The sequence below is a fragment of the Pempheris klunzingeri genome, chromosome 21 (genome assembly GCF_042242105.1).
Source record: "Pempheris klunzingeri isolate RE-2024b chromosome 21, fPemKlu1.hap1, whole genome shotgun sequence".
Classification (NCBI taxonomy): Eukaryota; Metazoa; Chordata; class Actinopteri; order Acropomatiformes; family Pempheridae; genus Pempheris; species Pempheris klunzingeri.
Window position 1 is genome coordinate 11,124,263 of NC_092032.1, and position 15,019 is coordinate 11,139,281.

Here is a 15,019-nt window from a genome sequence, read left to right on the forward strand (position 1 = left end):
CTTTCAGTGCAGGGTCCTGTGGGGACCAATGGGAAGACTGTTATGCATGGTCTGCTTCTGCAGGCATGCAGGCTAGCCCTCCTGTAAACGGGCAGAAATGAAAGCACACACGCATGTAAACAACACGCATTATCACATAAACATGGTCACACACAAATGGACATGCATGTATGTACACATTCTCAGACACGTCTGTATGTTTGGTGTCTGAGCAATCGCGTCTGGACAATTTTGCAAAACCCAGAAAGGAAGTTTAGGGAAAGATTGTGGTTATAGCAAAGAATGTGTGAATAACACACGCTCCAGGTATGGCTGGGTTCAGGCAACTCAAACACTTTCTTAAAGTTAGAGAAAGATGGTGGTCACATTGAAAAAAAACATTGTTTCTCTCTAATGGGAAGCAAACTTTGCTCGCTAGAGTGTGGCTAACGTGTCTCTCTGCTGTTTTGTTCTAGGAATTTTTACAGCTTGTTCATTGACTGATGTTAATAAAAACATAATGATTGGAGCGCTTTAACGCCACATCAATTATTTATAATTATGTCCACCTCCACCTGTTTCTATCTCTGCTCAGAGTTTTTGTTCTGCCTGGCGACAGAGAAGGCAATCGCTACAGATTAGTCTATGAACCCCGCCACACAGTGTCCCTCAACAACTCTAACCCTCCCCCATTAAGCCTCTGCTTGGCCCTCTATTAGACAAGCTACACAGACAACTGCTTTAATGAGCCAGCCTTTGGCCCTGTTTAGCCATAATCTGATGTACTGTATGACAGCAATGCTAATTGATTTGCCACCGTCATGAGCACGTGATTGTTGCGATGACAGACAGGCAGGACGTTGCAGCTGACACTCCTGTCCTTAGACTCAGTGGTGTCGTCAGAGGGGATTTAGGGTAGTAGCACATCAGGTTGGGGGTGTGTCTGCCTGCCAGTAAGACAGACAGTAGGCTGGATTTATACCTCTTGACACCAGAGTTAATCCTAGCAGGAAGACAGTCCTGGGCTTCAATTATGAGTTGAGCAATTTGTGGAATTTTCTTGTGTTCCATAAGACAAATTACATCGCCATGATTAAATCTGTGCACCTCTTAAACAAGCCAAAATGGTAAACATTTTTAAATTAATATTTATTAAACTTTTAAACGATTAAACATAAACAGCATTCCTCTGTCACAACTTTCCGCTGCCAAAGTGTGTGCTGTTTCTCCAGACACATTCCTCCAACTCTGAGGAGATCCATCAGCTGTATAAACCTGTAAATCTGGCGGTAAACTCGCAGATATAAGAGCAAAGTGTGTGTGTGTGTGTGTGTGTGTGTGTGTGTGTGTGTGTGTGTGTGTGTGTGTGTATGTGTGTGGGGGGGTTTATCTCAAGTGGAGGAATGAGGCTAAAACAAAAAATAAATAAATGTTTTAATGTTAAATAAATTGACATGTCAAAGAAAATACAGATAAACGTTAATCTTTTCATGAATACATACACGCTGTACTTCTTAAGCTGCCTGAGAGAGAGTGTGATCGTTCAAGTGAATGAAATTGTTGTCTAAGGAATGGAAATGAGACGACACCATTTTATCTTTTTGGCCTTTCATCTCTCTTGTTTGAATGTTCCTCAGTCGGCGGTGTCTGTGCATGAACACATATCTATGTGTATATGCTCTTGTGTGCTTGAGACTACTTACTTTATATAAAATTCCTCATTGTCTCAGCTGAATTTGACCAAGATTAAAGGCCCGGGTTTCATCAGCTGTGACATGTGAAGAAAGGGCATAAATACATATTGAAGCAATAACAGATGAGATGAATCGCGCATCCAAGGGTGGATGAATCATTGCTTTACCCGATTTAATGCTTCACATTATAATCCGCATTAGCCTTTACCCATTCACAAAGCGGCTATATGTTTAAATGAGACCTCCTAATCTCCCCCCGTATGCCCTGAGAATAACCAGTGAAAAGAAAATCTAGATTTTCAGGTTTTATTCTCTGCATGATTACACCCGGTTGTTTACTCAATGTGTTGTAATGTGGTGGGACAGGCCACCTTGTCGCTTGCTGGTATTTTTAGAAGTGAGCTTTCCTTTACATCTGCCTCTAAGTGTTAAGCATTTTTAATACTAAGCTTTATGATGTCTATCTGTGGCGTAAGGTGACTTTTATGGCGACATTAATGCAGTTTTAAAGCGGTATTAGTGTGATCCAAATAGAGCAAGACTACTTACTGCGTAGTGGCTGAGAGCAACCACTCAAAAAGGCGAGAATGGCAACACTGGAAACGTGACAAAGGCCGCTGCTACTTTGCCTTGTATCAACACTCATCGATCAACATTAGTATTGTTATTCGCTTTCAGACACCTTATTCAATATCTTGGAACAGGAGGCGAAAACTAGGGATGCTTAAGAGTGCTTGGTGGCCTTTAGATAGTGTCATGCTACTTAAGGAGGATTTATTGCAAAACAAGTATACTTTAAAAATCTTTAGTTGGGCCAGGGCCAAACATAGTGGCCGACACCAGTAAGTCTGAGCGCAGGGCAGAACTCAGAATTTAGGTTTGGATGATTTGTATGTGAGCATACATCAAAAAATAAATGGGTGAGAAGTCCCATAAATGTCTATTAGTTTTGTATGAAAGAGAGACCGTAGAGTGGGGACTTGGGAGGAAACATGTGATTGGCAGAGGTGAACAAGCACATTTCACACACGAGATAATCAAAGAAAGTCAAAGAGTATGAAGAGAATCAAACTCAAGTTACAAAAGGGAGTACTGAAAAGCTGCTGCAAAAGTTCAGAAAATAAATCTAAAATCTAAGAATCCAGACTTAAATACACAATATCTGCTGGAGTTGAGGGAGTGAAACATCAAATATCAGAAACAAGCAAACGTGTACAAGCATCAGTACAACCATACTGTGGTTAGCCAGTGATGTTGCTTGACACTTGCACTGTACACATTACACGGCCCTGTACTCTGAAATACAAGGAGCCAGGTGGGCCTGTCAGCACACCGGTCAATACCTGAGAGTCATCCTATCGATTGGCAAGGCTTCAACCAAATGTCAACACCCAACAGACCAAAATCTTCCCTGATCCTGCAGTGATGGAGGACAGATCCCCCTTAAGCTGGCAGTGCGCCATAAAAACACAAAGGAAAATTGTGGTGTGACATACCTGACAACACTTCAGAAGAGGTACATGGTCTCCATTCTTTTTTTAACTTAAAAGACACAAACAAATGCTTATTTACAATGTTTGACTACAGACAGTGAACTGGTAGTCAAACATTGTCTGGCGGTACATCCCTTCAGGCGTGTCAGGCGCTGATCCTTTGGCCCACTGCTTGGTGTCTTGACACTGACACAGGTCACGTGGTCTGAGTGTATGTCTTCATCCTCCAGAGGCAGTAAGCTGATTACAATCACACTAGGGAGCTAAAGGACTGTATCAATGCCTCTTGTCACCTCGTGTGACTAGACACACAGATGGACGGTTCCAGTCGAGGACACATTTAGTGGCATGTTTGACTGATTTCCTGATTTCTTGAATGGCTTGGATGAAAACCGAATGGCATATGAAGAGTGGAATGAGTAAAGCTATGAATTATTGTGTAATATTTCATACTTCAGCCGTTACAGGGATTGAAACTGTGACCCTCAGGTTATGAAGAGGTATCAGTTGCTAGTAGTGACCCTGCTGCTTAAATGAACTGTACTTTAATCACTACTTTTAAATCAAACTTTCTGTTTGTCAAAAACTGTCTGTTTTTTCTTAAAATTTGTGTAAGAATTAGTAAAACCAAATATGTTTTTTTACCTTTTTAATTGAAAATGTCTACATTATTTTAACACTGGTAACATTAGTTCAACTTTATTTGACCTCTTTTCTTAACAAGATTAAGAGTTTAAGTGGCTTTGTGAGGTTGTGCTCAGGCACAGCTAAATGCTAATATCTGCATTCTACCATGATTACAATGAAAATGCTAATATGCTGATGTTAAGCACATATAACATTTACCATGTTTGCCATCTTAGTTTAGCATGTCAGCATGCCAACATTTGTTAATTAACGCAAAGAGGGTGATCAGAATATGATTAGTTTTGCAGATATTTGTTAAAATTTGAAGTTAAAGGTTAGACCTGCTTTTGGGACTAGATAAAAAGTCTGGGAATCACCAACGATTTTACTATAAATCCTCTAGACATCATGAATATCTGTGGTTTTTGAGATATTTCCATCTGAACCAAAGTGGTAGACCAGCCAATAGAACAACATTGCCATCCTTAGAGCCATGTCATGAAGAAAAGAAAATATTGGCACATTTCAAAGAAAAATCTGAGGAAAGAAACTCTTGAAACAACTAGAAATGTCTCCTGCAACGGGCATAAATTGTTAAATATTGTACTTAAACTTTTATGACTGAATATGAGAAAACAGTATTTAAGATGAACTTTTTGCTGAATGGCTGTCAGATAAACTAAAATTTAAAATGCGTTAAATCATTTGAAGCAAGGCAGAGTTACTGTGGTCAGCAATGAGGAGCTCCTGTGGCTCTGCAGAAGCCACGGGAGGCCCGCACGAACAACAAAGAGGAGAAGATATAATAATTTCTTCTGTCACTTCCTGGGGTGCAGGGAGACAGCAAACAGCTGGCGGCACAGCCCACAGTGACACCAACAGCATGATGACACAAGAGAAAAGCGAGGCGAGAAAGTGGGGAAGACGGTGTATGTGCATGGAGGCGGTCCAGCAGAGGAGCTAAAACAGGAAAAAGACAGGGAAAGCTAAAGACTAGGGAGGAGGAGGAGGAGGAGGAGGAGGAGGAGGAGGTGGTAGTGATGAGAGGGAAATGTGAAGAAGTGTGTTTGCCCAATCACAATAACTTCTGCTTCGTTACCCAGTGTCTATGAGACAAGTGGTATCTTCCTCCTTGCTGTTATACATCCTTAGAGACTCCTTCATAGAGCAGAGGTTTTTAATTAATCTTCTCTTTTCTACAAAACCAAGTCCCTGTTCTGCTGCTGATGCTCTGGAGACCCTATGATTGTCCTGCAGAGCCGAGCTGCAAGAAGACCAGTGGCACCATTCTTCTTCCTTCTTTCACAAGAACACAAACTAAGCTTACTTGCTTCCCAAACAGATGAGAAATGGATTATTACATTTTGGTACAACTGAAATTGATGGCATTTTACACTCATCATCATCATCATCATATCACAGCAGCTACTGCACTAAATATGACTCATCCGAAACATGCCGCACAATAGGAGGTAGGTTCAGTGTCAGTGGGAACTATTAAAGCTTTTGGTAGAAATTACACAAACAGACAATTACCCAATAGACTTCATCGGGGAAAAGAAAATCACCCCAGTGAGAAAGCATGCAGTCTGAGAGCAAGTTTGAATCGGTGAGCCCTGAACCATGCTGATGATGAACATTTGCATTAAGGGGCTGGTTGTGGGGGCTGAGGTACCAGCTGCTCTGTCTTTCACACAGCCTGTATAGAGATGAATTGCTCCCTGGGTGTCGATAAGTCACCATGGCACACCACGGTCACCATGGAAACTACGCAAACACAGCATTTCCGGGGAAACAAGTAAAATGAAGTTGATTACACATTCCTTTTTTTTCCCTTTCAAGAGCTCCTTGGAAGACTTTTCTTGGTCAGGAGAGACTGCCAGGACTCTGCCTCCAAAGGATATCCCTTTTTGTTAGTGTGGATTCTCAATATGCATCATTTTTCAAGGTGCCTAGATTGCATTTATTACATGTGAAGCAACTCAGTTTTTGTATCAAGAAGCAGCAGAGCACCTCTGTGCTGCAGCGCTGGAGGCAAACAGGAAGTGGGGGCACCTGAGGAAGAACTTCTCTCACTGGTGATACTGAATCATAAACATGATTGATAGAGGGCAAAATGTAAAATCACCACAATGAATACCAATGCACCCTCATGTCACTGCTCTCAAGATGGAACGGTGAGCAGGCTCACAATTCAGCACACACCCTGTGAGTAAATACAGACAGAAATGTGGAGGGGACGGGAAAACGGAGCAGGGAGATGAAAGGGCACAGGAAGTCGGAGTTATGAGAGAAAATGGAGGATTGTAGGGCGATGGCGATAAAAAAAAGCAAAGGTAAAAGGAGGCTGTGGGAGTAGTTGGGGTAGTAAACAGGGAATGGAGAGTAGGTGAGGGATATTGAAAGAGACACAGCATGGGGAGAGTGAGGGAGACAACAGCATGGCAATCACTGTGTCGTGGCACCCACAAAAAGCTGCCTCAGCAGTATTTGAAGGAGCCCGTTTGTGTGTTATACTTACAGAGGACGTAATGTGTGTATTATTATATGTATGTGCAGAGATGTGGAAGACCGACTGGGAGCTGTTAGTACATAGTGTGTGTTTGTGTGTGAAGAGGGTTCACTGAAGCACGTAATAGAGACTCCGTGTTCATAGCGTTTAGAATGATGACTCTTCTAGCCCCTGTCCTCTCGCTATCGCACCCTATTTCTGAGGCCCTCTGGGATAAGGGAGAACTGCAAAAGACAAGTTGAGCAAACCTCACCAGAGGCAGCGGTGGAGACACTGAGCACGGGGACAGGGGGGAGATGAGGATGGCAGGCGGAGGAAGGAACACATTAGCCTCTTACCCAGAGTGTCACTCAAGCTGGTGGTGCCAGCCAGCGGTGCTGGTCCATAGACACTCCCAGCCTTCAGTGGGATTTATATCCTGATTTGACGGTGCTCAGACCTGCGGCTTGGTGCCAATTTATGTCCAGACTGAACAAGCACAATGTGATCAATTCACAGAAAGTGTGTAACAAGTAATGGTAGTCTAAGGAAAATTAATAATGCTTACTTAAAGAGGCTACAATCAGTATTTTTTTTTTAAAAATGGGTCACATGACTACTTGCATGTGAGAATGCAACACTGAGTACAAGACGGTTACATTTTTCAGTGGGCCTGTTATTTGGTGGCTAAAACACATTTATTCTGTTGACCCTGTCTAAAGCAGTACATTGCTTAGCATCTGCACCAGGACGCCTGTCTGTTCCTTTAAACTGGAGGTGCATTGACAGGGACATTACTGTGGGTAATACACTAACTATGGATACTTACCTCATACAACCCCACTTCAAATAATCCAAACTGTCCCTTTAAAGTATGATAATGTGTCAGTCCCCAGCCCTTAAATAGACAAAAAAATCTGACATTGCTTGTGAAGGATGAGCTGAGGACATATGAACAAAAACAGTTGTTTTGACAGGAATCATAATAGATTAATCGTGCAGGCCATTTATCCAGACAAAATGCCGATGCTTGACTTCTGAAATGTGAGGAATTGCTGCTTTTTTGTTTTACATCATAATAAATTCAATATTTTTGGACTGCTGGTCGTAAAATCAAGAAATGTGAAGATCTCACCTTGGGCTGTGAGAAATTAGCATTTTATACACTAAATGATGACTTTAAAAAAGTGACTGATTAATTGATTATGCAAATAATTCTTAGTAGCAGCCTTAGTCATATCAGATTTGCTCACTTAGGAAATGTGAGGGTGTATTCTGTGGATGACAGTAGAATTACTAATGAGACTTCAGGCATCAGGCTTCTCACACCATCTGGCCACTCATTAGCCTTGGCTTGTATTGGCCGTGTTGTTTATACTAGACTTGTGCTGAAGTGAGTTTTTCTTGTTCTTGTTCCACTGAATCCAGTTTTGCCTGTTGCTCTCTTCCTCCTCGCTTCCTTTTAGCATGCAAATAACATGGTGTATATTATGCTCGTGCCTCATGAGTGATTTCATGATATCTCCATTCATGAATCACTATGTGCATGGTCAAGTGCAATAAGCCCTAAGACATGCCAGTGGGCTCTGCTGGGACACCAATGCCACTGAGCCGCATCCAGACTGTAATTCCTCTGCAGGCAAGTTCCCACTGGTAATCATGAAAATGTAAGAAAGTAGCAGTGGGTTATTTGTGAAAAGCAAAGCAAAACAAGACGAGAGGATGGAGGTGCGTTTTGCAATCACTGCACACATTTATCATTTCTGAAACAAGTAAAAATGTCCAACGGCGTGTTTTCAACAGATCAATTTTAAGGGTCAGCAGCAACAACTTCTTTTGCTTCACTTCATATGTCCCCTTTCAACCCCGTGGGTGAGACTCACAGATGCAACGCTTTAGTTGGATCAGTAAAGGGCTGCAGTGTCCTAACCTCCTCTTCATTCTAAATATGACCCCGGGAAACCTCTGCTGTAAAACCCCATTGGGATCTAGTCAGCCTCTTACCAGTGAGCGATAATCTGAGACGAATTTTCAGTGCATTTAAAATTAAATGCTGCTTTTGTGTGATGAACTGTTGATTTAATGTCCCTCGGCTGTATTATTTTCCACATACATTTTTTATATTTGTGCATCAACACTATTAGCACGAGTCAAATGTGGCCACAGCATGAATGTAAACACATCTGATACTAAGAACTGAGCTACGGGACATAATTTTTATAGATTTTTAAGTGTGAGTATTTCACAGTCAACTGATATCACAATCCTGGTAAACATGCAACACTACTGTTGAAAGTTGATATTTGCTGCTTAGTAACATGACTATAAATTCAAACAGCAGTAACACAACTGTGGAGAGTGGAAAGTGCTTTATCCACTGCTTACACCACCCGTGCAGTTTGTTGTCCATATGAGGAAATTTGTGTTTAGAGTGAGTAAATAGCAGGGCAAACTAGTGAGTATTCACCGTCTATGCAACAAATCAGCCACTTTTCATGGAAACAATAGAAGACACGCTTACAAATGCTTTAAACAAAGACAAGAAAGACAGTGGATGACTGGGGGTCTGGGTTAAAGCGTGTCCTGGAATATCCAGATGATGAATGCTGCTGCCTCTACCAGTGCAGGGACTATGAGAACCCATGCCACCTATAATCTAGGAGGTTTGCTCTTATCTGATTGCGGGGTAAAGAGGATTTAGGTGCTGGTGCCTAAATGCTAGGCTGTACTGATTAGAGGCCCAGTGGAAGGATTATGTAACTAGGAGACCAGGAGGGGAAAAGGTGTGCTCTTCCTAAATGACAAACTCCTCTGCTGTAATACATCATGATACCTCTCTAAGGCCAAATAACATAATGTAGTACAATAATAACTCCTACAAGTCAGAGTTATTATCAGCCATCACCATTGTGCCATTGAAAGACATAACTGACTTAAAAGACACTGAGACAGGCCTATGAATTACAAGGCTTACGATTGGTGACACACAAAATCAGATTTCAACAGTCAAGGTCGGCATCCTGTGGGCAGGCTTTTCAAAAGAAGCAAAACGTGACTAAAATCCATTTGCCAAACAAGCTGAGAACATATCTTCCATAAAATGCCTATTGATTTACCCTCCTGAAAACTGACCACAATCCATGCAGAGATGAAAAGATGATGTTGAAACAAGGTAGCAGACCTGGTGCTTGAATTTGACCTGGGGGCTCATACTGCTGAGAACATTTGACTTAATGCTGACTAAAGGCCTCTCCCTCACTTTCCCTCTACCCACCTCCCTTCATCTTTGACTCTCCCACTATCAGAAGCTACACCAATACAGCTGTAAGAGCCTGGAAGGAAACTGACGGGTGCAGAGTGAGAGGCTGTCCGCAGTGATCTGAAACAGCACACAGCTCCAAGTGTTGTGGAGTTGCAGAACAACATTGTGCTAATTGAATTTGCTTCTGTCACACTCAAAGCTACGCATTAATATTGCCACTTCTGCTGTGTCACATACCCATCATTCTATAAAGCAAAGCACCAGTGTGGATTGTCCATTTGTGGCTGCACTGCATTAAGACAGATGATTATGAAAAGATTTGAGGCATTGAGACATTTGAGGCGCCTGCTACAGTATCTTATGATGCTACAGCTTCTTCACATCGTGTCATCATCATCAACAGTGTCTGTAGTGGACTGACTTTGGCTGGCCTCAAGCGTGGGAGGACCAAACAGCGCAAGTCTGCGCCCATGCAGGCCCATTGCCTAGCATTCCCACTAGATAGACTAGATTATTAGATAAAGGAAAGAGTAATGGTGCACATCCAAATTAAGAGCAGGCACAAGGCTAGACATGGTGGGTGGGGGAGAGAGGGGAGGGATGAAAACCCAACTTGAAATGTCTGGCAAGTAGAAACATTGATCTCTTTAAAATGCTCTGAATCCTCGGCCATTATTTTCCAGGGCTGCCCAGCCTGAATGGACAATAAAGTGAAGTAAGCCTAAACGGGGGGATGCTTTCTCGCTTTGACTGATGCTGGATTCCAGCTTTAATATTTCATATGACATTCTTAATATTCTGAAAAGCTTATCTCGAAGATGTGCATGAACACATCTAAATAAAAAGATGCTGCTCTTGCAAACTATACTATACATATATTAAATCTGAGCACTGTGGACATACATGTAACAGCTAATAGGCTCGAATGTTGATGCTGAGGATCTCACTAAATCACTAGTGGTGTTGTAAACTGTTGCCAAGGTCCCGATATTTATTACCCGCTTTCCGCATAACGTTCTTCTTATCTGAACACAGAAAGAAATGCGTCTGAGGCATCTAATCACAAAATGCAGGCAGGTTGCAAACTACATTTACAAGTTACATGCATCTATCTTTGCAGGAATGATGATTGGTAATGGTAATACACCTACACAGGGAGATATAAAAGCACTGTAATTCAGACTCCTTACAGCAATACAGCAATTTGGATATGGCTTCCTCGTGTGAGCTTGTGCTAAGTGTATTTGCTGTACAACAACACCCGTGACTCATTGTAAACAAAAGAGGGTCAGGGCAGCAACAAATCCTCCTGGCTCAATATCAAGGATGACACGTTCTACTGGATTAATAGAAATTATAGCCTACAGTAAGGAAACAATGGCAACGTCGATCTGATGTTTTTTTCTGAATATGAATCTTGTATAATTTAACAGCACATGACAGTATTGTACCGGTGGCTATAAGCTCTGGAGATACTGAAACAGAACAGAGGTGTAGCACTTAAGAAAGAAGCATCCAAATTGTTGAAAGATATGACTTCAATCTTTTCTGGTGGTTTTTATGATTCTATTTTCAAAAAAAAAATCCAAAACACAAAGTTCAACTGAGGCTATCTCAGGTGGATGCTCGTGTGGGTGTGCCTGTATAGTACAACAGCTTGTTTTGACAGGAGCTTCTCACTTTTCTGCCTGGACGCTCACCTCTGACAAGCCAAGCACCGGATAGAACTGGACACAAGATCACTCCCTCCTCCTCCTCCTCCTCCTCCTCCTCCTCCTCCTCCTCCTCCTCCTCCTCCTCCTCCTCACGCGACGGGCACTCAACCAAAAGTCACGCAGTAACACAGGGAAGCCGCTGCATTAGCCTGTGTCCTCTTTGTTTTGACCATTTCATTCATTATTCAATGGGAAAGGTTTGCAAAGATCCAGCTCAGCATCCTGAGGCATGACGTACATGGCTGCATCTCTTACATCACTCTCTCCCTCTCTCTCTCTCTCTCTTTCTCTCTCTCTCTCTCTCTCTCTCTCTCTCAGGGCTTTCCTCTGCTGCTGTCTTCCTCTTCACCTCTCTCCCTTCACTTGTGGCTTTCTCAAAATCTCTCTCTGCTGCTTTTCTATTACCATTTTTCTCTAGGTGCAATATCTGCTATGTTTCCATCTTTTCTGTTCTGCATGGGCTTACCCGTACTCCCAAAGCACGCACTGTTGGTACTGCTGATGAATGTAATCCTAGCTTGATTGACCCTGCTGAAAAGGTCAGTCTTCTCATGCTTAACCTTTATTTAAGGGCAGAGAGGGCCATAGGAGCCACAAAGCAGCACATCAGGCTCTAATATCTGATTAAGGCAGTGTAGGTGAAAAAGCAGGGGAGAGAATATGTTTGTGCCAGAAGACTCAGTGATTGCATTTGACAGAGGGCTCAGGTTGCTTTGTATATAAGCACAAGGCTCTGTACCAGCCTAGTAATGGCATTTCCTTGGTCAAGCGCTTTCAAGGGCTCTCACTGCATGGTACGTGCCCCATAAAAGGCTTCCCTAACCTCGGGGAGCTGCCATCTGACGGTCGAGCAGTCCTAGTAGTGTATTGCCAAATGTACTTTGAGCTGTGGATAACCTTAGTAAGATCACAAGGCTGAGCCATTAGAGTCACGTTTGAGTTCTCCTGGTAGAGCACTCAGCGGAATATCAATGCAATTTGAATTAGGGTGGGATTTCCCTTTAAGGTTTCACAGGCTTCCCCCGCATGATAGTGAACAGGTCAGCAATATCGAGATGTGTCTGGAAAATGAGGGGCCGTACTGAAGAGGTAAATCATTTTAAATATCACACAGCGGATCAAATTACCTCACTGCCATCACATGAGTTGCCTTAAATTAGATATTGGCCGTATCCTTATAATTGATTCTTGTGAATTACAGTTTCCCCATGGAGGCTGAATATAATTATTAAGCTGACACAGGATCCATGTCAATCACAAATCACTAGTTTATTCTGGGAAAACAAGCCATGCAGAAATAACACAGGAGGGAATATCAAAACAAGCATTGTGGTATTTGTAAAATAATCCGAACCTCATGTATTCAGTGGCATCCGAATTTTTTTTTTTTGCCATTTTTAAAGCTGAATACTGCACTATAAATTTAGCACAAGGCGCCACAGGTCTGAAATTGAATCTAGCATCATTTCCTTACGGAAAACATTGCTTGCTTCAAGAGGACAGGCCGCAACAATGCACCACACAGCAGATACCTCACACCAGGAGCTGCAATTCTGACACAGAGGCAATGACGTTGCTTTGGTCACACACACAGAACCCTATGTGTATGATCCCATGACATGGAATATAATCCCACCCAGCCCTGCCCTACTCTGTCCTGCACTGCCCGATGATGAGATCAGGATACTGGAGACCAAAGGTAAATTACCAGTGATTGGATTTCATCAAGGTTGACCTACCTAATTGAGGACTGAGTCAGAGAGGGGATGGGATGAGGAGGAGGTGGAGGAGGAGTTGAAAGAGATGTCATCATTTTACCAGGGACAGCCTTGACATTGCTATGCAGGCATTTGATTTCTGTAAGATTTTTTTTGCTTTTTTTTTTTTAGACATGTGGTACGTGGGAAGGGACAAGCGTTGATGACTACCTCGGCCCTCTATCAAATCAAATAAATCAAGTAAAGATAGTAAACAACGCTTGTTTGCAGGTGTATACTATTCGGTACACCTGCGACAAACTTTTGACATAAACACCTGTCATTTGGCTGACTCAGTCAAATCCAGACATAGTACAGCCAATCAGTGAGTAAGACTGACACATAATAGCACGAGAAAAAAGACCTTCTCTTCTCTCCTGTGCCGTGTCACATGTCTGCAAGTCTGTCACACAGATCTGCTCTTCACTGACATGCTTTATCCCTGCATAGAGAGCAACAGTAGACACTGGCAATTATTTTGTCAAAACAAATGGAGTCTAAATGTAGCTCCTGAACAATTTCACTACTAATTTCTAAGAGCCAGAACTATGCGTTTTACTTAGCCACAGTGTTTGATTTGCACATCACACATCTACCTCCACTCCAAATCGTCTGCTTCTTCTCTTCCATTATATCCACACAAACTGATACCCAAACACTGCAGCTTCCTCTATATTTAATTCATCCCTAACAACTGTTGCCACTTACGAAGATGGAAACCTAACAGATGGCACGAGAAAGCACCTGATGAGTGTACAGTACACGCCTGTTTAAGATTCAAATGGATGAACTCATGCTTATTTTTTTTTTTTACAGGTGGGAGTAGGCCTTTAATAAGTGTGCTTGTAATGTGTTATGATCCAGGCAGAGTGTTCGGCTTTGGATGTGATCAGGAAATGTGAGATGGGGGCGGTGTGATCACACTTCCAGTTTCGGTTCCCTACCTTGGCAGCCACCGAGGAGCTGGGCTTCTCCAGGAGATCCCACAGCTTCTTCCTCTTGTCTGGGCAGCAGGTGTTATCAAACTCTCCCTCTCCCTCCCTCTCCCTCATTGTCTCTGCCTCCCTCCGCAGCTCCTCATTCATCTGCTCTTTTTTCTGGTGGTAGCGGGCCTGGCAGCAGGACTCCAGGTAGATCTCGTCAATTCCCCAGTAGTCTAACTCCTGGCCGAATGAAAGGGCACACATCTCCTCCATCATGTGCAACTTGCCTGTGCGGTAAAAGTTCAGAATGGAGGTGAAGGCCCCTGGGTGCCTGTCGAAGAAGTATTCGTTTTCGTTCAGGCTGTAGTCGTCGCAGACTTCCATCAGGGACTCGTGGGTGTTGCAGTCTCGAAGCTTGCCGAGCCGGGTCCTGGGTAGCCGGTCCAGGGTCCGCCACAAGACCTCGTGGTTCAGACCACCGACGTTAAGGCGGACCCGGCGGGAGCGGGCTTTGGTGCGGATGATGTCGATGGGCTCGGGAGGCAGGGAGGGAGTGTTTCTGATGTTGGTGGGCTTTAGCCCTGCTGGTCCAAGCTTCTCAGCCATGGTGATGGAAAATGAGACTTACTGGGGAAGATGTTATGGTGACACAAAAAGGAAAACTGAAAAAAAGTCTAAAAAATCTTGAATTATGTTGGATCCTCTTTAGGGAAGTCCCTCCATGGCTGAGAAAACAAATAAGCAGCTTGTGAGATGACTGAATGACTGATCACACATCAGTTAATCAAGTTCAGTACCTAAAATCTGATGTATTGCAAAATTGTGCGGTTATTTTCATGGTCTGTGTTAAGCATATTTCAAGAAACAACAATAAATCAGTTCCTTTCATGCAGCGCTGCCACGCGGTCACCTGTTCCTTTTTATTGTCAGTCAAAAATAGCAACAGCTGCACAGTGCTATTGATCCCTTTCATCACATTTCTAAGACGGTGTTAGGTAGAATCAATGCTTTTGTTTTAACAGTCAATATGGCTGCTTTGCTTTGCACTCCACTCCAGCACTGTTATGGCTGTAGCGAG

At 42.9% G+C, this 15,019-nt stretch overlaps 1 protein-coding gene across 1 annotated transcript in view; it reads right to left on the reverse strand.

Moving 5' to 3' along the window:
* LOC139221231 (potassium voltage-gated channel subfamily B member 2-like) overlaps window positions 1-14,547 on the reverse strand; it is a 70,986-nt gene extending 56,439 nt beyond the window's left edge. Inside the window, exon 1 of the mRNA XM_070853149.1 lies at window positions 13,963-14,547. Coding sequence (XP_070709250.1) covers window positions 13,963-14,547 — 585 coding nt within the window. The remainder of the gene's footprint in view (window positions 1-13,962) is intronic.
* Between the last annotated feature and the right edge of the window lie 472 nt (window positions 14,548-15,019).